General features: G+C 44.2%; 1 protein-coding gene across 1 annotated transcript in view; it reads left to right on the top strand.

Moving 5' to 3' along the window:
• The window catches only part of LOC128822722 (mothers against decapentaplegic homolog 2-like), an 89,713-nt gene extending 67,283 nt beyond the window's left edge, over positions 1-22,430 (top strand). Inside the window, exon 11 of the mRNA XM_054004538.1 lies at positions 20,528-22,430. Coding sequence (XP_053860513.1) covers positions 20,528-20,651 — 124 coding nt within the window. The 3' untranslated portion in view covers positions 20,652-22,430. The remainder of the gene's footprint in view (positions 1-20,527) is intronic.
• Positions 22,431-24,907: the final 2,477 nt, after the last annotated feature.

Raw genomic sequence — 24,907 nt, 5'->3', positions numbered from 1 at the left:
TCTTTTAATCTGTCAATGAATTTAATATGTTTCATCAGTGCTCTGACGAATGTCAGCAAAACTTTGTTGTGGAGTGATACCATCAGGTGTTTGGAATAAAGCATTCCGGGCAGGATTTTTAATGTCCTCTAAAACAGCTTCGGATAGATTTCGGGCTTGTGCATTTTCATATTCTCCTTCCACGCTCAGGTGGTCTACAGTGAGATAAGCTCGGCTGGCCTCCAATTGGTAATTTTGTATCAATGTTTTTAATTGTTTTTTCCAAATTGATTCCCACAGAAGTAGCTCTGTGGGTGATAGGAGGAGAGATATAACATGTCGGAGATCATGGGGGACAAGCACATGAGTTGAGAAGGTTACTTGTACGAGATTTTTAAAATATGGAGAATAGCAGTCAAAATCTTTGGAGGCTCTGCAAAGCTCTCTGAGCTCACTATAAGGAATGGCTTTCCATTTGGGGGGGAACCCCCTTTTCTATCTAACTGGGGCAGCAAGGACTTTTAATTTTTCAGTGAACTCACAGTTCTTATCCAGAGCTGCTTCTCTTTTGATTTGAACCCAGGGATCCTCAAATTCATCGTCTGAATCTGAGGAATCACTGTCATCTGAGGTAGAGGCAGATCTCCTAGAATCTGCACCAGAGCTCCAGCCGAGGTACACTTCATGCTTGAAGCCTTTGGTGTGTAAACAGGAGGGGTTTTTGTGATTAGCTTCCCTCCTGGTAAGGTGTGGAGGGGGACCCGCGGGAGCAACCGCGGGACCCAGCGGAGGGGAGGAGAAAGCCAGCGGGAGGGGGAGAAGGACCCAGAGGGGAGGGGGTCCCTCAGGAGACATGGGGGGAAGGGAATCCCCGCTGCCGGGACAGCTGGTGCGAGTGGGTAGACGGGGCGGAGGCTGCTACTGCCGGGGGGACATTCGGAGCTGGGGTAGGGGCGAGACTCGGAGCCACAAGGAGGAGACCCGGGGCCACGGCGGGGGGGGGTTGGTGCCGGCGGAGCCGCCGCCGCAGGCGCGGGGGGAAGTGCCTCTGCTGGCAGGGGCGGGAAGGGTGCGAGGGTACCCGGTGGGATGGGCGTGGCTGCCGCCAGCGCAGCAATGGCACGGCCGGTCCCGCGGGGGGGGGGGGGGGGGGGGTGGGGTGTGTTTGGGTTACTGTGGAAACCGCAGCCGGAAGGGAGGGAGGGAACAACGGGACCGGGGAAGGGGGGCACATGGACCACAGAAACTGCTGCCGAAAGGGAGGGGGGGGAGCACGTGGACCACGGGAGGCGCAGCCGCGGGGAATGGGGGGGGCCCTGGGACCATGGAAACTGCTGCCGAGAACGGGGTGCCCTGCACGGAAACTGAATCAGGCGCGGACGGGGAAGGATAGGGAGAGGGGATAGGAAAGCCAGATGTAGGGGCGGGGACGCAAGGAGGGGCAGCCGCAGGGGGAGGAGCGACCGTGGGGACGGGGGAACCCGACACGGGGGCGGGGAGATCAGGGAGGTGACGGGAGGAGGGGCCGTCGCAGGGGGAGGGGGAATCGTGGGGGTGGGGAAACTCGGCACAGGGGCAGCAACGGGGGCAGCGTCCGCTCTGGGGTGAGCGCCCAGCGCGGGAGTGGCACCTGCTGCGGGGATGGGGATTCAAGGTGGGGTGGGGGAAGGGAAGGGAGGAGGAGGATCTCAGACACCATCCTGAGTGCCAAGGGCGGGTATTTTAAAATGGAGGAATCGGCCATGTGACTGGTGCCATCTTGTTCCATAGCAGTGAATGGGAGTCAAGCCTAGAGGCATTTAGGAGAAAGGGTTTGGAAAGAGCCCAGACTAGCATGCCCAGTACTAGTCGGGAAAGGGGACGAGAGAGGACTAGAGGCTCTCCTGTGCCTGTTTTAGGCAGTTTCCATATCTAGACCTATCCCGAGGGGACAGAGGAACAGGGACAGGGGGGTTGGGACACAACAACTGGGATATAGAACTTTTAGAATCTTTAGAACCCTCTCCTAAAGCTTGAATTACCTTACAAATAGAGTGAAAAAGTGGATAGAACTTCCCAACCCAAAAATCTCCTTCAGTTTGTAGCTGATACATTTTTTTTCCTACATTATCCCAGGACTCAACAGACAAAACTGACTCAGCTGTAGCACCCAGAAAGAATTTGAAAACCTAAAGAAAAATAACCCTCAGATCACCCTTAGAGAATTTAACATTATATTTAAATAGGGCATTAGAAACTTGAGAGTAAACTTCTTTCTCCTTAATGGTTAGTTTCATACCCATTGAACCCTCTTTCTCCTAAGAGATTAAAAAAAAGGGAAAAAAAAAAAAAGGTGACTGTATCTGGGCTATACTCACCACCTTGGTGTGTCAGAAAAAAAAAAATCTCAGAAGAAGTTTCGCTGATTCAGCCGGTCCTCGAAGCCTCGAGGGTTGTCAGCCGCCCCCAGAGAAATTGCCTAGAAAATTGGGGGTTTTTCTCTCAGGGAACTGGAATGGTGACTGCAACTTAAAATCCAGTGGAGATCCAGTAGAGACGCTTTCAAAAGGCTAACTAGAAGCCTCAAGGTCAGGGCCCAGTTGTGCACCAATTAAAAATGGGGGAGTAGGATTGTGGGTGCTGCTGCCTATTATCTGTTCCCAACAAACCTCTCCTGTAGAAAAGCAGGTTGAGTTAACATTCAGGCAACACAGTCAGATCCACCCACAACACTCACCACAGCTGGCTCAGCAAGAGAGGCAGAAGGCTCGTTGCAGCATTTTATTCCAGCGAGGTTAATTACATGTAGTGGCTGAAGGAAACCCAGGCAAAAGAGTGAGAGCACATGCTCTGGATGGCTTAAGAAGGGGAAGGGATGGAGGGGGCGGAGCTAAGGGCAGGGCAAAGGCGATTGGTCTCCAGGGGAGAGGGGGCAGCCACCAGGGGTACTCAACCAATGAGGAAACAGGGAAAGGAGAAACCAGGGTAGGTTGTGAAACATAGGGATCAGTGAGACTGAGTTCCATGGGGGAATCTTGTCTTTTCCCACAGGTGGAATGAAATCTATGATAAGTCTTTCCAAGGCAATGTGCTTGGGAATTGGCTGAGGGGAGAGAGCTCATGGGATGCTACACCAGAGCAATGCCTGGGAAAGTTTATCTTTCTCTCTGACCAGACTGTCAGTGTCCACAATTCCTCCTTTTTGTTTTGAAAAAGAAGGCGGTGTTTGTAATCCCGTGCAGGGACCTTTGCAGGAAGGAGAACAAACACAGCTCAAGAGGTCCCTTTAGTAATTTGCCAGTTACCAACTAGAACCTCAACCAGACACTAAATTAGAATGGTCTGGGAGATTCTCTAGCACATGCCATCGAATTCTTCACAATCACGTCCATGCACCAACATCAAGTCTTGTTGTTTCTTGTAAGAAGTCAGTTACTAATTCTAATACAGTAAACAGAACATCGTTAGTCTGCTCAAAGAAGTGGAAGTCTAACTTGTCAACATTCACTACTCCAGAAACAAAGTAAAAGATAGAATGCTCATTCTCTACTTGTAGAGACCAGCCGATTGATGATTGGCATCCTGATGATCACTCGAAGGTTGCCTGTTGGCTACACTCTGCTTTTGGTGTCGCAAATCAGGGTGAACACACCTTGCAGGTATCCACCGTACCCTAGCATCTGTGGAAATGCATGCATACCCACAACCCCAAGTGATAACCACTTATTAGTGGTTAGATCCTGTACCCAGACTTTCACTCAAGGCAGGTGCATCTTGTCTGAAGACTGCAATGAAAGAAAGTGATTTAAAATGACAGGATTGTTTGAATTTTGTGGCACTATAAGGTGATTAATTGTATATAGAGCCTTTTCCAATTGACTGTGCGGGGTTTCTCCAGGCATCCCCCCTTTTTGTTTTTCCAGAACAGGCTTTAAAGTGCCATGAGCGCGTTCAACAATAGCTTGACCAGTTGGAGAATGCGGAATATCAAATTCATGTGACAGTCCCCATAAACGTAAAAACTGCCATGTCTTCTGCGAGACGTAGCTGGGACTATTATCAGTTTTCACAGAAGAAGGTATACCTAAGATCGCAAAAGCCATCCTCCGGTGGGCAATAACATCACGACCCTTTTCTCCAGTGTGACCAGATGCCCACATGGCAGAGGAGAAGGTGTCAATAGACACGTGCACATACTTAAGTCGGCCAAATTTGGCAATATGAGTGACATCTGTTTGCCAAAGCTGCAAGACTTTTAGGCCTCTGGGGTTTACCCCCACTGGTAAAGGTGCAGCAAGTCCATGACAGTCAGAACAAGAACTATCGGTTTCTCGAGGTTGGGATTGAAAGGCACTTGAGACGGTATTTCATGTTCGGACTCAGGTGTTTATTATTTCTTATCTATGTTTGTCATGGTTGGACACTGGCGCAATGCCAGCGCCCCCATGAAAATGCACCTTCTCTAAATAAATGCTGTGAGATGTTATCCAGAACAGAGTAGAGCAGGCCCAAGCTTAATAACAAAGGAAAAAAACTTTATTAAACTACTACTAATACAGAAAACACATAAACTAAATCTAGGATGAAGACCTTCTAAAACACCCCTCCTCCTCCTAATTTCCAAAAACACCCAGCTATGAAACATCACCCGGGATTCTTGATCAAATTACCACCCTTCAGGTAATCTATACTCAAACTATCAAGGGAGAGAGAAGTCTCTCTTGCACTACAGACTCCCCAGGAAACACAGCTGCCACCCTGTGTTTCCCTGACACACATGGCAACCTCCCGGAAAAAAAAATCTGCCAGTGTGACACTCTCTATTCTATGTCACAGTGTTCTCACTACCGTACATGGACAGATTGCTCATAGGGTTCTTTTAAGGATGCTTTGCCACGGACCTAAAGATACAACAGTTCAGTTTCTCATCTTGGGACTACAGTCCCCCCCATTTTCCCCTGGGACCGAGGGGTCCAAAAACAGGACTAATCTTCTTCCCGAAGACAGAGGGTATCACCATTCCCTCTTCAGCTTTCTTCGTTTCTCGCCATTCTTGTGCTGTTCGAAGCTGAAACAGGTCTCTCTGGGTCACCACTGCATCCCCCTAAAATGCAGTCTCTATTGCAGGAGATTTTGGTTCAGTCCATGGCTAATAAGAAAAGTCCAGCCAAAAGCTACTTCATCATCTCCTCCCACCTAAATATTTCTTCTTCTAACATCTCAGGTCCCAGACTATCTCTCTTCTACTACAAATCAAGGAGCAGTAATACTTTTAAAAAGCCCTCATTTCTTAGAAAGGGTTAAACGTTCAGACTCCCTGGATGGCTGATATCTCGGTCCGGTGTTCCGTCTCCCACGCTGGACATTCCCCCCCCTTCTCCTTCTCTTCTGCCGGCAAATTTCCAGGTGCCGCCAGGCTCTCTGTCTCTTTCCCTCTTGGGGGGGGGGGGAACAAAGGCATCTCCACTTCTCTCCACCCTTCCGTCCACAGGAGCTGGCTCGGTTCCAGACCCTCAGCCCCTCGGCCTACCTGGACAAGGCCGCGTGGCTTCCCCTCCCCCACCCAGCCTAAGGCTGGGCAGGGGGGAGTCTGCACTCTCTGACGACCGGAACCAAAAAGAGAGAGTTCTCCTGGGAGTTCTTGCTTTTAACCCCCTGTGTTCTCAGAGGCGTGTCCATACTTTCAGTGGTCACTCCAGGTGCCAATATCCAAACCTGACCACTGATTGGTTTGACCCGACTTCCTGGAAAAAATTCACTTCCATGTCAAACCATGACAATGTTACAGTCTCACTACCGTGAGGTCAGCAGCTTTTTCATTAGCAAAGCACAAAATGGCTAACTAACTCTTGTTACAAGGTCTTTTAAAACTAAACTATCCAATTAAGAAATGACACCTAGATTATTTTCCCTTTTAACCCAATAACTGATCCCTTGAAGTCCGCAATGCGGACTTTTCTGTCCAATCACAAAGCATCACCCAAACCCATGAAGAAGAAGGAAGAAGAAGGTAAAGAAGAACAACCTGCCTCCACCCTAAAACCTCCATCTTGCTTCATATTTATTTCTATATTCTAAAATCCCAAACTCTTAAGTTTTCCACCCTGTGATATTACACACTTCTAAGCAACTACATATCCAGTAATCCCAGTACTATCAATCAACGTTTAAAGTCTTCTCTACAGCCTCAGGTCAAATGCAGTGTTCTCTTGTGGGTCTGTGCTTTTCAGCACAGAAAGTCTAAAATTCTTAGCATCCAGGATTCCAACAAACTGACAGTGTCACGAGCCTCAGTTGGTGTTAACTGAAATTGTTTCTGCAAAGTATGTGCACTTTGATGGAAAAAATCATGCGATGCTTTGGCTTGCACAATTTTGTCAGGCTGAGGCGCTACCCATGCAGAGTTAGCTGACCTGTCAGCCCCGGCATTACCTTCTGTTATGAAACCTGGTAAATTGGTGTGATTCCAAATGTGCAGGATGTAATATGGATGAACTCAGGCCTGAATTGCACACCACAACGTTTTCAATAAGTGAAACAAAGCTGCATTATTGACTTCTTTCAGAAGTGAACAATCCAAACGTTTGGTTATGTCTGCTACATAAGCAGAATCAATGACCAGATTTCAGAGGTACCTGAGAAAATCACTGGAATGTCATGGCAACAGCCTTCAATTCAACCAACTGGTCCAAGCCTGACTCGTGGCCTTCCCCACCTGCCACTCAGATTTATCCTTCCAAGTAATAATGGCTTTCCCTGTTTTTCCTGAGCCATCAGTGAAGATGGTGAGCCCTTGCACTGCCACCCAACTATTTTTTGGGCACAAAGACAAATTGGTTGATTTTGCCAACTGCAATAACTTATGACTGGGCAGATGATAAGCAATCTGACCTGAATAGTTTTGCAGTGCACTTTGCAAAGGAGCGCTGTTAACAAAGCTCCATTCAAAGTCTTCCCACTCTACTGGAAGAATAATTTTTGCAGGATCAGCTGCCATTAATTGCAAATACCGTTGATTGCATTTGATTATCAAATGAGCGATCAATTCAAACAACATGGGTGCTTTTTAGGTTGATGGGGCAAGAAGACCCATTCAAAAATGTGCAAAGGATCGGACCATTTTTCACTCCATTGGCCAATGATATCTGTAGGATGAAAATCTGGATCAGTAATGAAAACAGTGATATCAGTGGAGGGATCTACTTGATAAACCTGACGAGTAGAAATAGCTTGTTGGACTTCCTCCAGCGCTTGTCGTGCCTCAGGAGTCAATTTCCAAGGTGAATTCAGATCAGGGTCCCCCTTTAAAATGTTAAACAGCGGGGACAATTGTGTCGTGGTTAGCCACAAATAAGGACGTAATCAACTGATGGTACCCAGCAATTTCTGGGCATTATTCAGAGCCTTAATAGAATCTATTAATTGTGCCTCTTGATGTTGAATGGTGCGATCCAAAATTTTTACTCCTAAATATTTTTAATGAGGATGCTGTTGAACCTTCTCCAGAGCTACTTGCAGCCCATAAGAATGCAGAACAGTTGAGGCTGTATCCTCAGCAGCTCATCTTGGGTGGATGCTGCCTCCAGGATATCGTCCATATAGTCATAGCAATATGCTTCAGGAAACTGCTCACAGACTCCAGACAAGGCCTGAGCCACATACCATTGTCAAATAGTCAGACTGTTCTTGCAGCCCTGCGGCAAAAATTTCCATTGATACCTCTGCACAGGTTCTGCATTATTAATTGCAGGTACCGTAAAGGCAAATTTTGGCTTGTCATCAGAATGCAAAGGAATTGTGAAAAAACAATCCTTCAAATCAATGATCAAAAATTTCCACCCCCTAGGGAGCATGGTGAGTGAGGGCATACCAGGCTGCAATGCCCCTGTGCTTTCCATCACTGCACTGATTTTCCGGAGGTCCTGTAACAGCCTCCATGTCCCAGATTTTTTCTTAATTACAAAGACAGGAGTATTCCAGGGACTAGTAGAAGACTCAATGTGTCCCTGTTGCAATTGTTCCCGAACTAATTCACGAAGGGCAACCAACTTTTCTTTTGTCAGGGGCCACTGGTTTTGGCAGATGGGTGTGTTTACTAGCCGCTGCAAAGGCAGCGTGGGATACTGTGCACCCTTCAGCACAGTGGCCTCCATCAAAAATGTGTGCCCATTCCGTACCCCTCAGGCTGCTAATACATCCTGCCTCCAGAGGTTGATTGGAGCTGCAGTGACATGGGGCCGAACTGTAGCCGTCTGCCCCTCTGCATTTTTGACCAGCACAGACCGTTGGCTTACAAAGGTCTGTGTAGTTCCTCCCAACCCTTTGATGGCTGAACCCGTGGAAGCCAAAGGCCACGTAGGAGGCCACGTAGAGAAGGAGATGATTGTTACGTCAGTTCCTGTGTCGATCAAACCTCGAAGCTGGATCTGAGGTGGGCTGGCATCCAGTAGAATCAGGGTACACGTCATCTGTGGTTGCTGAGTAGAAATATCTGCAGTCCAGAAAACTTGTGGCAGTCCTGTAGATCCGAAGCTGCCATCCCCATGACTCCGCTGGTCAGTCCTGAGGACGCATGACTGAAAAGGCACAAGTTGAGCAATGTGAGTCCCTGCAGGGATAGTGACACGGGGGTGGGTGTGGAAACCATGGCAGAAATTTGGCCTGTAAAGTCAGCATCAATGACTCCTGGATGCACAAAGAGTCCTTGAAGGGTCGCACTAGATCTCCCCACAAGCAGTGCATTCAATCCTTGACCCAAAGGTCCAAATGCATCCAGAGGAACCTTATCTACACAACAAGATTCTAAGATGACTGTTGCTGCGGTGTATACATCCACCCTGGCTGCTCCTTGGGTACTACCCCTAAGCTGGCTGAGTAAGCCTGTGCCGGTACCACGCCCTGGGGAATCATTTGTGTCAGAGCGCAGCTCTCCTTTGTGCTCTTCCTCCTGTTTCCCGAGCCTGCCAAAAGCTGACTATTGGCATGGTATTTAGACTTACATTGGTTTGCATAATGACCTGGCCTCGCGCATCTAGCACACAAGAAATGACCCTTATTTCCTTTCTGCTTCTGTGTTACCTGTTTTTGCTTGCACTTATTATTCACCTGTCTCTGTTGTCCACACCTGCCGGCTGACTGGGCTGGCTGTATAGTAGCAGCCAAAACTGACATTTTGTAGTCTACAGAGCCCACTTTAGAGCATGCTTGGACCATATCTGTTATCGCATGTTATCTGCTGCAGTTTTATCAGGCACCTGCCTCCAGTTGTCCTCAAAAACTCTAAATTGTACAGGTTGGAACAATACTTGACCCAGATGTTTAATATCAAATGGGGCAAGCAGATCAGTGTTTAACACCCTGATAACTTGCATAACTTCTGAAGAACCAAGCCCATATTTTGCTACTTTATCTTGCAAATCCTGTACGACTTTCCATGTGATGACATCATGCTTGTTGACTTGTCACATATTTGGAATAGCCTTAAACACAGGAAAGGCTTGGACACCCCCTTGTGGGGTTACACTGCCTCCCTGATTCACCTGCATACCTTCTTTAGATGCTGGAACAACTACTTGATGTCTCCCTGTGTCTCCCCCCCTTCATCTACAATCTTGATAATGCCACCCCTGGGCATCCCCATCTTCTCTAGCAAGTCCCAATTCCCAAAAACATCCCGGGTGCTTTGGTCGCACGGTCACCTGACACATTGGCAATGTCCACAGGTGGCTTTGGGGCGTTCTCGCAGCACATCAGTGCTGACTCAGCTACCAGGCCACTCCCCCACTGCAGGACAAGCTGTCGGTCTCCATCCGTGTCACTGTCCGTGTCCCGGGGCAGTGGCACGTGGGACAAACTGAAGGAAGCAGAGGAGGGTGGACCGGCTTGAAGCACCGAGGCAGGGGGGGCAGCCATAGCAGATGGTGCGGGTGGTGGCGCCGATACAGCAGAAGTAGAAGGCACAGCACCCACAGGGTCCGCATGAGGCTAGGGGAGGAGGTGGTGCAGACACTGGTGCAGACACTTGCGCCGACCCTGCAGTTGGGAACGGAGGGGCTGAAGGGACAACGGCTCTGACTGCATCACCTGTCTGCAGTGGAGGCACTCCCACCGCCCTCTGCGATGCAGAGGAAGGAGGGTCCGAGGGGGGAAACAAAGCTGTGTGCCGCAAAGGCTCTGCTGCCATCACTTGAGACACAGAGAGAGGAGGGCATGGGGGGGCAAAAGGGGGAGGACACTTGACAATTTCCAACTGGGGCTTGGCTAACGAAGCGTCTGCGAGCTGCGTCACTGGTGACGGATACTTTGGCATTACAAAGTCACAGGGAGAGGGATATATCGAGGGGACATAATCTCACGGTGAGGGATAGATTTTACGAGCAACTTCGGTGTCTCTCAGGGGTCCAGGTGGAGCCGAGGGAAAGCCATCAGCAGCTCCCTGAGCCTCCTCGCCTTCTGGCACATCAGTGTCTATAGAAGGATTGTCCTCACCCTCTGCGTCCTCAACATCCGTTTCACCCTCTTCGGGTGTCCCGTTCTGTAATGCTTTAAAAAGAGTGCCCCAGGTAACTGCTAATTCAAATGCATCCTTATCTTCGCTGGAGATTTCTTGCCACAGCCGGTCTCCTAGCGACTGCCAAGTGTCTAGGCTAAAAGCGGTCCCGGCGTCTACCAAAAATGCATGACCCTTTGCCCAGCAGAGCAGGGCACACGTGGAATGATCTGATATAGCAATTCCCATGGGCGCTAATGCATCCTTCCATACAGAAAGCATGATTTGTTCCTCTATAGAGGTTTGATTCCCCATCTTGTAGGGAACCTTTCCCCAGCAGCCTGCCAAAGCAGTGGTTTGCTCTGGAATACAAACTCTTGCGTGCTGGGGACCCGTCCCAACCAGCTACTAGGCCGGTTCCACTACCAATTGGTCACAAAGGACCAGCTCCCTCTGGGAGGGCGTGGGGAAAATCACCATACCTCTCTTATCAGAGGGCAACTCCGAGTCATCAGTCTTGGCTGCAATGAATGTCTTCGGAGGTTACCAGACTCCTGTTCGTCAGTCTTGGCTGCAGTGAATGTAATAGGTCCACCAGATGTCGCTGTTGTATTTGGGATGGATGAATGAAGCAACATAGACTCCTATGTTCTCAGAAGGCAAATGCGGAGTTTATTAGCCATCACATTATTTTATAGACAGTTCCGACAAAGCTGGACCTGATTGGTCCTCAATCAACACCCCTCACATCATTGGCTAATTAGGAACAACACCCTTCTTGTAAACATCTTACAAGTAAACAACACCAGCTGCAAAGATTAAGGATTGTTTTAATTCTTTCTCTGAGCTTTCTCAAAACTCCCCAGAGCAATGCCTGGGAAAGTTTATCTGACTTCCTCTCTGACCAGACTGTCAGCATCTACAACAACTCCTTGAAGAATTTTTCCTGTAAAATGAATTCCCCTGAGTCTATTGCTTCCACAATCCATTATCTTAGAATGATTTGTTCTAAAAATACTTTAATAACTGATCCTGTAGTTGCTGAAACAGCTGGAAATGCTTCCGGCCACCCTGTTAACTGACATATTATTACCAGAAGATATTTAAATCTTGCCACTCAGGGCATTTCAGTAAAATCCACCTGGCATCTCTGGAAGGGATGTACAGCCCAAGGCCTCCCTCCCCTGGCAAGTTTCTTTGTAACTCTGTTATTGGTTTTAGCACAAATCAAACAACCCTCAATAGCTCATTTAGCCAGAATAAAAAGACCCACAGCAGCATACGTTTTGAGGAAGGCTTCTGCCAGTCCTCGGGAGCCCCAATGACTCCCTTCATGAAGTTGTTTTAACAATTGTAAGGCCAGAGCTTTTGGTATCCACTGCTTACCATCCCTTGTAAGCCAATTATCCCCTCTTTCCTCTGCCCCACTCTTTTTAATTATCTCAAGTTCCTTTGGTGGAAAAGACAGTTTCTCTGTTAGTGGGGCAGTTACTGGGAGCAAAGGGAGGATCTTAGAGATTTCTGGCAGCAATGCAGCTTTCTGAGCTTCTTTATCAGCCAGTCGGTTTCCTCGGTTTCCTATTACCTCCTCCGAGCACCCTGTCTGGTGCGCCTTGATGTGTATTATCGTTAACCTCTTTTGGTAAGCTCACCACCTCCAATAGGCGAGAGATTAAGTTCTCATGAGCTAATGTCTTTCCCCTGCAGGTTAATAAACCTTTCTTCCCATATTTTCCCAAATGCATGTATCACCCCATATGCATATTTATAAGCAGTAAAAACATTCACTGTCTTGTCCTGGTATAATTCACAGGTTTTCACAATCGCATATAGCTCCGCTGTCTTGAGCTTATTAGCATTCAGGAACACATAATCACGGGATATGATTATATGCACGTGCTTTTATTTGAAGAGCTCTGGGAATCAGGGGTACAGACCAAATCTGACTCCAACATGGTTTTGAGCTGAACATGTTTTATATTCCATTGTTAAATAACTACATATTAATTATTAAACTTATATTGTTATATTGTATACATTGATCTCATCCAAGCATGGATTTCTCGTGATCCCCCCCCAAACCCCTGAACATAATTTCTCATGATTCTTGTTACGATTAAACAATAATTATACCTACTTTCTAAGCAATCATCACATCTAACAATCATATCATTTATAATATAATGATTACACAGGTGCATTTTCACATGATATAGCAAAGACAAGGCCTAACATTTTCCCAGGGCCTACCAAGCCCCACTTTCCTTCCAAATCCCTGAATTCCCTATGATTTCAGAAGCCTTTTACTATCAAGCTGACCAGGTGGGCGGTAACCTCCCCCCTTCCTTTAATTGCTTTCCATTCACGATAGAGTATCCTGTAAATAGTTTCCCTTCTACCACCCTTGAAGACCCAGCATAAACACATTTTCTCCCTCAGGCCAGGAAGTATCTCATAAATCTTCCCTAGCCTGGGTCTGTAGATCTATCACTTGAATGTAGTAATGGATTTCTTTCTGCCCCGCCCTCGGGGGGGGGTCATCCACTTAGAGGCTCTCTAAGTTAACAAAGCTTTAATCTGCTGTGAAATTTTCACTATCAAATACCCTTCCCTTGTCAGCTTTCCAGCCTCAGCCACCATCAGAGCTGTGGCTGCACAGTTCTGAGGATAATGGGGCCAGCCTCTGGCCACAGGGTCTAAAAGTTTAGAAAAATAAGCAACAGGCCGCCTTGTTCCTCCATGCTCTTGCACCAAAATTCTTTTAGCATAACCCTGTTTAACATCCACATATAGTTCAAATTCCTTTTCTGAGTCTGGAAGAGCTAAGACTGGGGCATAAATCAATTTGTCTTTTAATTTTTTTAAAGCTTTGCTCTCCTTCTGGTGTCTATACCATGACATTAGGACTATCTTGGGTTAAAAAGTCATATAAAGGTCTGGCCACAACAGAAAAATCCTCAATCCATGCTCTGCAGTATCCCACCAACCCTAAAAACTGCTGTAGCTCCCTTTTTTTCTGGGGTAATGGTACTTATAAAATCTCTTGTATTCTTTCTGGATCAATGCACCGTAACCCTCTAGTCAGAATGTGTCCCAAATATTTGACCTCTTTGTTTTTGGGTTTTTTTTCCTACTAACTGTGCCTTCTTTTTGGACACTCTAAGTCCTTTTTTAGCAAGAAAATTAGGCATCTTTACACTAGCCTCCTCAACTGCCTTTTCCTGTTCCCCTGATAAAAGCAAATCATCCACATACTGCAACAACCTAACTCCTGAGGGTGGAGTAAACTCTCTTAATATTTTCTGCAAAGCTTGCCCAAACAAAATCCCCAAAAGGAAATCCCAGTCCTTCCATGTATAATCTGCATTTCCCAAATATTCCTCTATCTTTTCCCCCACCCCTATGGGATCATCCAAATATGGGGGTAATTCTTTTTTTCAACCCTCTTATATCCTGGGTAATAAGTGGTACAATTACAAACCCAAACTCTCCCCCTTGAACTCTCCAAAGGAACCTGGCAGAGTGGCATCTGGTGTACCCCTGTCTCTTGGGTTAGGACATCTCTGATGTCCTAAATTGAGTTCCTCTTCTGGTTCTAGGGGGAGATACGATATGCTGCTCCCCTCCCCCTACACTATCATTATTCTTAGGTGGGGCTGTAGGAACAGCATTTCCCTGATCCCCTTGCTCTGGGAGCTGAGGATGCAGGGGACCTGCAGCTGGCCCTGGGTCAGCTGGCAACACTGCAGGACAGGATGGGAGAAGGTGCTGAAAAACATCCCAATCCTCACCATTTTCCTTCCCATTTTCTTCTTCTCCCTTTTTTTCTTAACACATAGATTTCTCCTGTTCCTTGTCTAATCCATATTGTTATAAATGAAAAATGATCCAGCCAAATTAAAAATAAAAATAAAAATTTATTTTAGCAATCGAGATCTAAATAGCCAGCCACAAGGAAGAGGGCAGCGCCGAGTCCGGGATCGGCGCTGGGTGCGAGACACAGAAGTCAGCCTCAGCGGAGGTTTTCCTCTATGCCCACACACCACCATCCTGGTACAAGCGATTTTTATAGGGAAAATTTTGCCTGAGGCCAGGATTTCGGCATTCAGTCCTTTGTTTCATTCAAAGTCCCATAAGTTGATGAGATTTCCTTCTTGGCGACAAGGTAGAACAATTCAAAGTCCGGAGTCATTGAGACCCTTGATGAAATTTATGGGAACACAGTATTCACATGTATCAGCCTGAGGGATTTTCCTGATATCCATCTCGGGTCGTTCATGCGATGATCAGCTCCTGGGTGTCTCCCTATCGCTTCAGATAAGGCCCATCTCCTGGCGAGCCACATCCTTTTTCTTGTAAATCGGGTTTCAACACACACCTGGTTTTGCCTGAGAGGGTGGGGGGTGGGGGGGCTTCTAATACAAAAGGGTACATTCTAACAAATATTTAATATTATATCATGCTAAAACGACGCGAATTATACCTGTTACACATAACAATATCAATCCACATTCCCTTTCAATCCATCCTTTCCAATTCTCCTCTAAAAACCTCCACAAAATTCAACACAAATGAATTCTATCTGTTCCATAAGGTGGCCATATAAGCCCCTTTGGCAACTTATACTCTGGCCACACAAAATAACAGTATTTTACCATGATCTCCATAGTCACCTGTGGGTGAATTTATAATCTGTTCCAAGACCTCAGCATACTCCCCAAGGGACTCTCCAGGGGTATTATGGGATCGTCATCCCTTTTCTGGGGCCCCTTCTCAGCTTTACCCTTGCAACCCTCAATGGGTGCCTTGTTTCACCTGTGCTACCCTCCATGGTTGCCCTCCCAAGTTTGCTCCCCAGAGATCCCATTTTACTCACTGGTGAGATTTTCAGTGGTCCTTCCCTGTGGACTCTTCACAGACCCCGCGTGGTCCGCCACTCATCTGTCTTCTGGACAGTCTCAGGAACCCAATCAATTGCCCAGTGCCAGCCACCACGAAGGGGAGCTGATCACCAAAACTGGGTGAGGCGTGCCTTCAGCTCTGCTTGCTGCCCGCTGCCCCCGATGGCGGAAAGATCCCAGACGAGCCCCCAGTTGTCAGGAAAATTAATCCACAAACATCAGAAGTTTATGTCCAAAAAGGAGACAGAGGAGTCCTTTTTACTTTATTTGAATAAAGGGAGAGGCCATGGGGCATTTCCCTGGGTTCTCTCAAATTTCTTGAGGACGCAGCCTCCTTTTTATCTTAATTTCCCAGCCACATTTCCCTTCTCTCTTTCCCCATTGGCTGAGGTACTTGAGAAGTACAGACTTCCCAGAACGCCTGATAACGAATGTGAAAAATGCCAATCACTTGGTATTTAAAATTTTAAAAGTTTAATAATAATAAAATGGTTATAAAAATAGTAATACAATTAGAGTAATAAAAATTTAGAGTTAGGACAATTACAAGACAGTAAAAAGCAAAGAATTACGGACGTCCGGATGTTTTTGGGCACTAAGCTGCCAAAAACATGCCTTGTGAACAAAGGAATAACCCTTAAAAGCAGTAGCCTGTTGCATATTCATATATCTCATACATGATGCATAAATTCCTTGCAAATTAAGTATTTTTCTGGTTTTTGTCAACTTCTTCCCCTTAATCCTGGTGGTTCCATAAAGACGGAGAGAAGGTGGAAGAATGTTTGCCTTTTCCGATAAGGAGGCAGTAACTCCTTATGTGCCCTTTTGCTGTTATCTCTGTGCGAAGAATTTCTTGATTATCTCATCTGCTTTTTGAGCTAGTTAAAAAGTATCTTACATAGCATAGTTTCTATTTTAACATTGTGTTATAACCTAAAAAAATATAGCATAACTTTCTAACATTACACATATAATATTCATTGTAATATTTGTGAAAAGCCAATCATAAAATATGCATTTTTCACAGTCTTTCAATATCCAATTTCATTTATCAGCAAACCTATAGTTTGTTTGTAAAGGTAAATATCTTTTTCCATTCATCAATCAGTGGAATCCTTCCCATCGTTTCTTTTATCTCTCAGTGCTAGTTTTATCTACAAGCAGACCCACAGTTTGTTTGTAAAGACAAATTTCTCATTCCTCTCAGATTTGTCTCAAAAGAAGTATGTATACACTTACACATACTTAAATACAATATTCAAATCAGAACAGAAGAGGCTTAACAAGTCAGATTATATGGAGACAACTTGAAGTGAATGGAGTGTAAGTGCTGAATTAAAACAGTGAGGAGCCTTTTGGTAAATTTTTTTCTAAGGAGGAAGAATGTTGGTTGTTAGTAGTCTATAAAGTGTTGAGAGATCATAGGATTAAAAAAGCTGCAGTGCAGACACTGCCAGAACAGCACAGAAACTGATTACTGGCATAATGCTGAACTAGTTTCTTTGCATCTCTATTTAAAATTCTGCTAATAAAGTATTGATGCACAAAACCTGTAACTTATGCTGCAGTTGTGATTAAAGCAAGACAAGGTTGCTCCTGCAAACACAACCTTGAATTTAAATGAATGTAGTCTGTGAAATGAACAGGGCTAATGCCTTTATTAATGTTAAACTCTTTATTAACAAGATCAGGTGGGCAGGGGGCCCAACACAGAGCTCGCCCCCGCTGTTGTAGCTTATTCAGGTAGCCGAAAGGGAAGGAGGCGTGCAGAGTCTGTTGCTGAAGTCCAGAGCAGCAGCTGTCCCCTCTCTTTTCCTTGTGGCACACTGGTAGCCGAAGGGTGAGGAGGCGTGCAGAGTCTGTTGCTGAAGTCTAGAACAACAGCTGTCCCCTCTCCTTTCCTTGTGGCAACACCAGGAAATTCCATCTCTTCGTCTTTGCTTCCTACAGCCTACTCTAGTCTATTCTTTTATAGGTGATGGTGATGGGCAAAAGTCGATCAGGGGATGTGTTTCCCTCTTCCTCAGCTAGGGCATTTGTCTAGCCCCTTCTACTGTGTTTAGTTCTTTACTTATGGGTGTCTTTATCCCCTAAAAAACACTCCTATGGTCCCAAGGGTTTTTATTTGCATTTTAGTCCCAGAATGTTGGCGTGGGTGGGGGGAGGCAGGTTATCTCCAGGTAGTTTAGAGAAAACAAACAGAACAATTAGCTAATTAACATTTCAATATGGGTACTCAGCTCGAGCCAGCAGCCATTCCAGTGTTGCCATGGGAACTAGGAAGGCCCTGCCCGCGCCCCCAGGAACACTGGGAACTTTGTTCATTACAGTCTGAATTGTCAAAATGTTGGGGGTTGGGTTTTTCTTTCCTTTTCTTTCCTTTCTTTTTCTTTCCTTGTTACTTGTGGAATTTTTTCCCATTGAGTTGCTAAGAAACACTGATGACTGAGTGCTTGAGATGGCAGGAATGGAATTCCTCTGGTTTTTGGGAGTTTTCTCTGGGGGAAGGGGGGGACGGGGACACGATGGGATGGGGACAGGATGGGACAACAAAGATACTGAGAGAATAGAGGCAGATAAAATATGAGGGCTGGGGAGTTGGGGACTCTCTCTCTTGCTCTTTGGCATCGGAGGAGGACAGCCAGGCTGTCGCTTACTGTGGGGAGAATTCACCGGCACTGCTGGAGCTTAGCCCTGAGGGACCTATCACCATCTGCTTGTGTGCCCTGGGAAATCCTGAACTTCGCCTCTCCCTGCTCTTCTCAGAGACGGCCGTCACTGCCCCGCCCCTGCTGTTTCTTTGGTGCTGCTCTGGGTTTCTCCACACTGTAGCTAGCACCGTCCTGGAGTTCCAGCTACCACCGTGGACTTTTTGATACATCTCGTCCATCACCCTGGGATTTTTGCTCATTCCTGCCGGCTGTGACAGTAACTGCACCAAAGGGGAAAGTGCCGGCGGCTGAGAAGGCTGTTTCTGGGTCCCTGGTTCTGTTTGTTGTTAATGCCATAGTTATTGTTGTTTTGTTTGTCTTGTTTTACATACTAGTAAAGAACTGTTATCCCTATCCTCATATCTTTGACTGAGAGCCCCTTAATTTCAAAATTATAATAATTTGGAGGGAAGGGGTTTACACTCTCCATTCCAAGGGAGGCTCCTGCCTTCCTTAACAGACACCTATCTTTCAAACCAAGACACAAAATAGACCAGGAGGCACTGTAAAATCCATCATTCTTGTTAAAATTTCTGTGCTTCATCATTATGTCAAAAAAGGTTTCTTATACAATGGGCTTGGGCAAAGCCAGAGCATTACTTACATTTTATGCTATGTGGGTAAATGCACAGGTATGGCAAAGTGATACATTTTGTTTATTTACCAAGCTTATAAGCTTGGTAGACAAAATAGTTTACAACTTTTTGCTCAACACATGTTGGCTAGAATTGAGGATGGTGGTAGAAGTTCAGATCAGCAGTCAAGTGTTCACGTTATCACAAGAACTATCCAGGTCTAGGATCATCTTCTGAAGAGAGTTCAGTAGAGATGTAATTACAGCAAACAGTGATATGTGAGCTGTAAATCTGTGGGTAGAAGAGGCTGAGTTTTAGCTTTGACACAGCTGCAAAGCAACTGTTGCTATTTTATCAACTTCTGCCAGTGTAGTGCAAAGCTAGGATTGTTGAACAGAACCAGTTATAAAATTCTGAGGAAGTGTGTTGTGGAACACATTGTAGGGGAGTTAGCAACACTGGAATAATGAACTTCCTTCTTTGGGAAAGGATTCGAGACTAAATGGAATTCTATTTCCTGTGATTTAGGTTGTTCTATTGGATCACTTTATTTTAACATAGGCATTTGGGGCTAAGATAAACAATGTTTTTTAGAGTGCTGAGTGCACAGACCCCAGCTGCTTTCTTTTCCTAGAAAATGTGAAATCACCAACAACTTTGGAAATTCATCTTCTCTCTGGCTTACTTTTTCTGCCTTTTCAGTTCATCTGTTTATATAAATAGATTTACTTAAAGCGAAGGGTTGCAGTGCCAACAGTAAAAATGAAAGGGCTGGGTTTGTGTCTAATCTGCTGCCTTTGAATCTTAATGCCTTCTTGCTTTGACTTTGGGATAGCTACAATTACTAGGAAAAACTGGCTTAGCAACAGTAGTCTTGGCAGTAGAGTTTGGGAAAATTCCCATGCCTGGAGCAGGTATAGTGAAAAAAACAGGATTTTTCAGGCACAGTATGTCTGATACTGATTTTTTTACTTTGGAGATTAAAAGGAAAATTTTTGAACAACAGGTCTCTGAAACAACAATATATGGGAGAGTGAATGAAACTTTTTTGATTGTCAGCCCTTCAGCTTTACTGAGACTTGCGATATGGTGTTTAATTAAGGGCTTCTATTGTGAAAAATTATCGGTAAGTTTATATTGAAGACAATGGAAACACAATTTTTACTTTGGTTGTTTTTGTGAGGATGTTGCAGTGCAAAACACATGTAGAAATGTAAGATTACAGAAAATTTGAGATAAAAGCTTAGTGTTCCTTTGAGATAGCATCAGTTAGCACAGTATAACCACACACTGTGTTTTGACAATATTTCTGACATCTAGCAGTTTCCTTATACATTTATCTTGTCATTTGCTCCAAAAAAGCCAGACCTTATGATCATCATAGCATTGTGCTTTTTGACCATGCTAATAATGCAGAATCAAGGGTTTCTAGTTTGTATTTCTCAGTAATTGTCTACAAAATTCAAACCCAGTTATGCATGCAGACTCTTTGAAGGTTGCGATGCAGCTGCACACAGCTGTGACTTGAACACCACATTGGTTGGACAATCTTCAGTTTTGAATTTATTTTTAGATGTAAAGCTCTTGGTGTGGTACTTGAAGCATACTTGAAGCAAATGCTGAAACTCTTATTCTCCAGAGCAGAATATTCTCTATGTATTATGGACAAGCATCTAATTATTGATGTGTCTTACAGATGTGGAGTGATTTGGAGTTTTTGTTGGGTTTTTTTCCTTCAAAGACTGTCTGAAAAAAGTTTAGTAACAGTTATGGTAATGGTTGTGGATTTTTATCTTTCTGTGTATGAGATATAGATGGAAACAGATTTGATAATATTATGGAGAACTTTATGGTAGCTAAAGCTGCTTTCTGACTTCCCTATTTATTTTCTAGGCGGCAAACAGTAACAAGCACTCCTTGCTGGATTGAACTTCATCTGAATGGACCTCTACAATGGTTGGACAAAGTATTGACTCAGATGGGCTCCCCTTCAGTACGCTGCTCCAGCATGTCGTAAAACTCCTTCCTCTGTTACCAGTGGGCTAAATATCAAGGCTAATCAACAGACTTAATATAACACCTCATCTGTCATAGTATTTGTGTGTGGTCCCCATGAACTGTTTTCTATCTAAAAAGGGTTTTTAAAAAAAAAAAGAAAAACAGCACTTGAGGTCTTATCAATTAAAGCACCTTGTGGATTCTGTTTCCTATACTCTGCTACTAGATGAAAATTTAGTGTATAGAAATGCCTTCTTCAGAAAGAAGATGGGGCCATTCTCAAGACTCTTAATGGTGTTTTTATTTGGTATATAATTGAGTGTCCTAATGGTTTATCAATAACATGAATAACTAAGTATATGTACAGGTAATACATAATGATCACAAATATCACAGTATTCTGCTGTTCTACATTTTAGTTCCCATAAATAGTTGCTTGGGTTTTTTTGATTTGGGTAAATCTCTTATAAAATTCCAAGACTCTACTCCCTTATTCTTTTATACTTTTTTATATAAGAAGATTTTTGAGTTGTCCTAAACATAAAAAGCTCAACTTTTTGCTGCCTTCTTAAAGAAAAAGAAAAACCCTCCATTGGAAGGGAAAGAAATGTTTTGAGATTCATCTGTGAAATTTTAAGACACTATATACTTAATGGGACCTAAATCAATTCATATTATAAATTCCAAGTATCCATCACACTGAGAATCTACTTTTCTCTACCCATCTGAGTTGATGAATCTGGTGCCAGCATTATTGCTGACAATGCTGTAATTTTGGACTTTTTTGTTTACCTTGAATCATTGAAGTCAGTGTTTTTTTTCTCATGGAATGAGAATTTATCGTAGCATTGGATACTGGATTAAGTACACAAGGTTATTGACTTACCCCTTACATCTGTATTTTTCATTGAACAGATGTCACTAAAAATCGTGGGTTTTAGTTTTTATAGCTAAATACCTTGAAAAACTCTTCCCCAAGGTAAACTACTCTTTCATATAGGTTTTAAATAGATGCATCTTCTTAAATAGATGCATCTTCTTAATATATATCAGTAACAGAATTTAAATTTCTGATCTGTGTGGCTTTGTATAGCTTATTTGCATACCAGATCATACACATTCATTATGTCCTGATGGGTCTTGTTATTAAAAGTAGTGCTTTTGCAAAACCTCTAGGATAGTGGTTGCTGAGGTATGACCAGCAAAGGAGGACTTCTAGGTTCTTTGTTACAGTGCATGTTATTGTGAACCCTTGGACACTACAGCTGCACCATAATAAAAATATTCTGAAATATATTCTACAAATAAGTCTGGGTTGGGGATGGGTTGGGAAGCTATATAGAAGGGTTATTCTGACTTGAAAAATATATATCTTACTAACGAGCTTTGTGATCTAGCTGTCTGTCATTCTTTTGTTATTGTGGCAGTAGCAGGATTGTCTTTGTCTCTTTCCCATTGTTTCATCCATTACACTAGTACTGTACTTTGTAAGTACAGCTAGTGATAGCTTTTAGAACAAAAATGGGGCAAGTGTTACAGCTTTTAATCTGTTAACTGAATTGACAATAGTGATGGATATTTTTATGCCAAAATGACTAGGGCATAGAAACAATACCAAAAATCAAGCCTTGAAAAAGTGGGACGGACACCTTTCAAAAATTGGCAAAGAAGTTAGCAATTTATGCTAGTTTTACCACTAGACTAATGTATTGGTAGAACTTGTGAACCTAAGAAATTAGCTGCATGTGTGTTGCATTTGCCTAACATGTGAATACACTAATAAAACTTTTAATTCTCATGATGGTTGGGTTTTTATTAATTGCTGTCTATATTTTCTGTTGAAGGTTAGGAGTCATTCTAACCCACCCAAATAAATGGCACAACTGTCCTGCATGTTGTGGCTGGAAAGGTATAGTTTAGATGTTAAAATCACTTCTCATACAGCTGTTGTGCAGGTTCTGGATCTATGGGTGTTTAGTGATACAGATTTCTACTCTCAATCAAATTTATTAAACCAGTTGCTTTTTCCTACCACAATCAAATTGCATCCTACTAGCTCAGATGATTACTTTCACCTGTGAAACAGATAAGAGCGACTTGTCTGGGTGAAAGACTCCCACTGCATTTATGAGCAGTTTGCAACTTGAATCAGTTGGATGGTCTAATTCTGTAGTCCCCTTACTGTGGATTTCTGTATGTGTTCTTTCAGTTATGGCAATATTACTTGATTTGCCTTGAATATTGTAATTAATAACCTTGACTGTACCCTTTTTTTGGTGGGCACTTCCAAGTAGACAAGGACACCGCAGACATTATCTGTGGACCTGTGGTGCTACCTGCATGCAAGGCCATCTCAGTCTATGTAGGTCGTTTTTTTTAACTTCTATTAGTACCACTAAGATATTGTCTCCTGCGATTGCTGTTTCAGCCACAGCATAGTGGCACAAGGGAATTTATCTGCATTTGAAACATTTGCTTGCCTGTATTTCATTTAAATTCTTTTGTCAGTTCTTGAGTAACTTTACCTACTCCTGTTTCTTAATCCAGTGCCTTTCTGACTTATCCCACTGCTGTTCTGCTCTTCAAAATCTGACCAGTGCCCGCTCAAGCATCTTAATGTGGAATGCCTGTGGTACGTAAGGAATGCGACTTCATCCCTCTTCTGCCAAAGTACTGATGTCCAAAGTACATATGAAAAGTGATTTTTTTTTTTTTAGTGAGGCTGTTTTGTAAAATAAAATAGTTACCAAGCCGGAAGTACTCAAATGGAGATGCTTAAAGTATGGGTAGCCATCTGCTTATCTGTATTGTCAAGCTGGAAAAACTGCATGTAATTGGTACCTTAAGTTTGGACTGTGATTCTGTAACCCTGGGTTCTGATCTCTCTCTTGTCACTAGCCCTGTCTGAGCTTGATTTTCATAGTATTGCCAAAGCCAAGTAATCAAAAATCAGATAGCTGATGTAAAAACCCAGGCCTAAAAATTATTTTTGAGTTGCCTTTTGGCAACTTGGGTATGCTGAGCTAACATTTAAGTACCCTTTTCCCTCCAAAGAAAAACCTGATTTCATTTTGATGTTGTTTCAGGGCTGAGGCTTTGAGAACAATGTCAAATGCCTGGACTCTTGTGGCTTTAAATTGTGAGAACTGATAGTAGAGCATTTTCTCTGTGTATTTCCCCTTTACTTTAGTGCATGTTTCCTATCTAGGTGGTAAGCTCTCTGCAACAGGAATTCTCCACTGTTACTTTAGCATCTTGCAGAGTACTTTGGCTTTCAGGTGCTGTTATATAAATCTAGAGCAGTGAGAGCTGTGGTGTTTTCCTGCTCTTATTCAGGACATTCATTGTGCTTAATCAGAACTTAACCTCCTTGAGACTGATTGAAGGCAAGCAGCATAAATAGTTTAATTTCAGACTACCTGTATAATCAGAACAGAGAGGTAAAGTCTGAATTTGGGGCTCTGAATTGCTCTCTGGTAGAGAACCTAGGCTGTTGGCTGAGGTGCCTGATTTAAATGCATAAAGTAGGAATATCTGCCTGTCCTGGTTCTGGCCAGGACAGGGTTAATTTTTGCAGTAGCTAGGATGGGGCAAGGCTAGCTCACAGAGGCTGTTCTTTACAAGTTCACGTCATTTTCTGGGAACAGAGGAAGGGGTCCTTTTGGGGTCATGTAGCATGGTGGGTGGGTAGATATTGCCAGGCTCTGTGTGGTGAACAAATCCTGTGTGAATCGTTCATCTCCCTCATACACTTCTGTTATTAATATTGTTGCTATTACTGTTTGTTTCCTTATTTCACTGCTGTTTCCAGTAAATTGTTCTTATCTCAACCCATGATCTTTACCTTTTGTGCTTCCAATTCTCCTCTCCAGCCTGCCACAGGGGAAAGGGGGGAGTGAGCGAGCAGTGCATGGTTTGGAGTGTTTCAGTGGGAACACTAAATTGGGGAATATCATTCCTAAACCATGACAGCCTTATTTGGCGCCCAATTTGGGGCTCAAAGGATTGAGATAACAACAGATCTTACCAGAGTGGGTTGGAACCAAATTTGATCTAAGCATTTGTTGTATTAGGTTCAGAGCCACTGGTCACAATGTTGCTTGGTCTGTTCATGTGGTTGTGGCACCTAACCCTGTATATATTCCTGTATATGCAACATGTGCTCCTCATGATGATTTTCAGAACAGGGAGAGGGATCAGGAGTGTTTTGTTGATGTACTGTGTGATATTGGTTTATGACAGAACATCAAGGGCAATGGTCATTTGGGATGTGTC

The sequence above is a fragment of the Vidua macroura genome (genome assembly GCF_024509145.1).
Source record: "Vidua macroura isolate BioBank_ID:100142 chromosome W unlocalized genomic scaffold, ASM2450914v1 whyW_random_scaffold_30, whole genome shotgun sequence".
NCBI classification, from domain to species: Eukaryota; Metazoa; Chordata; class Aves; order Passeriformes; family Viduidae; genus Vidua; species Vidua macroura.
The sequence above is the reverse complement of the archived record's forward strand: the minus strand, read 5'-3'. Positions and strand labels throughout refer to the sequence as shown.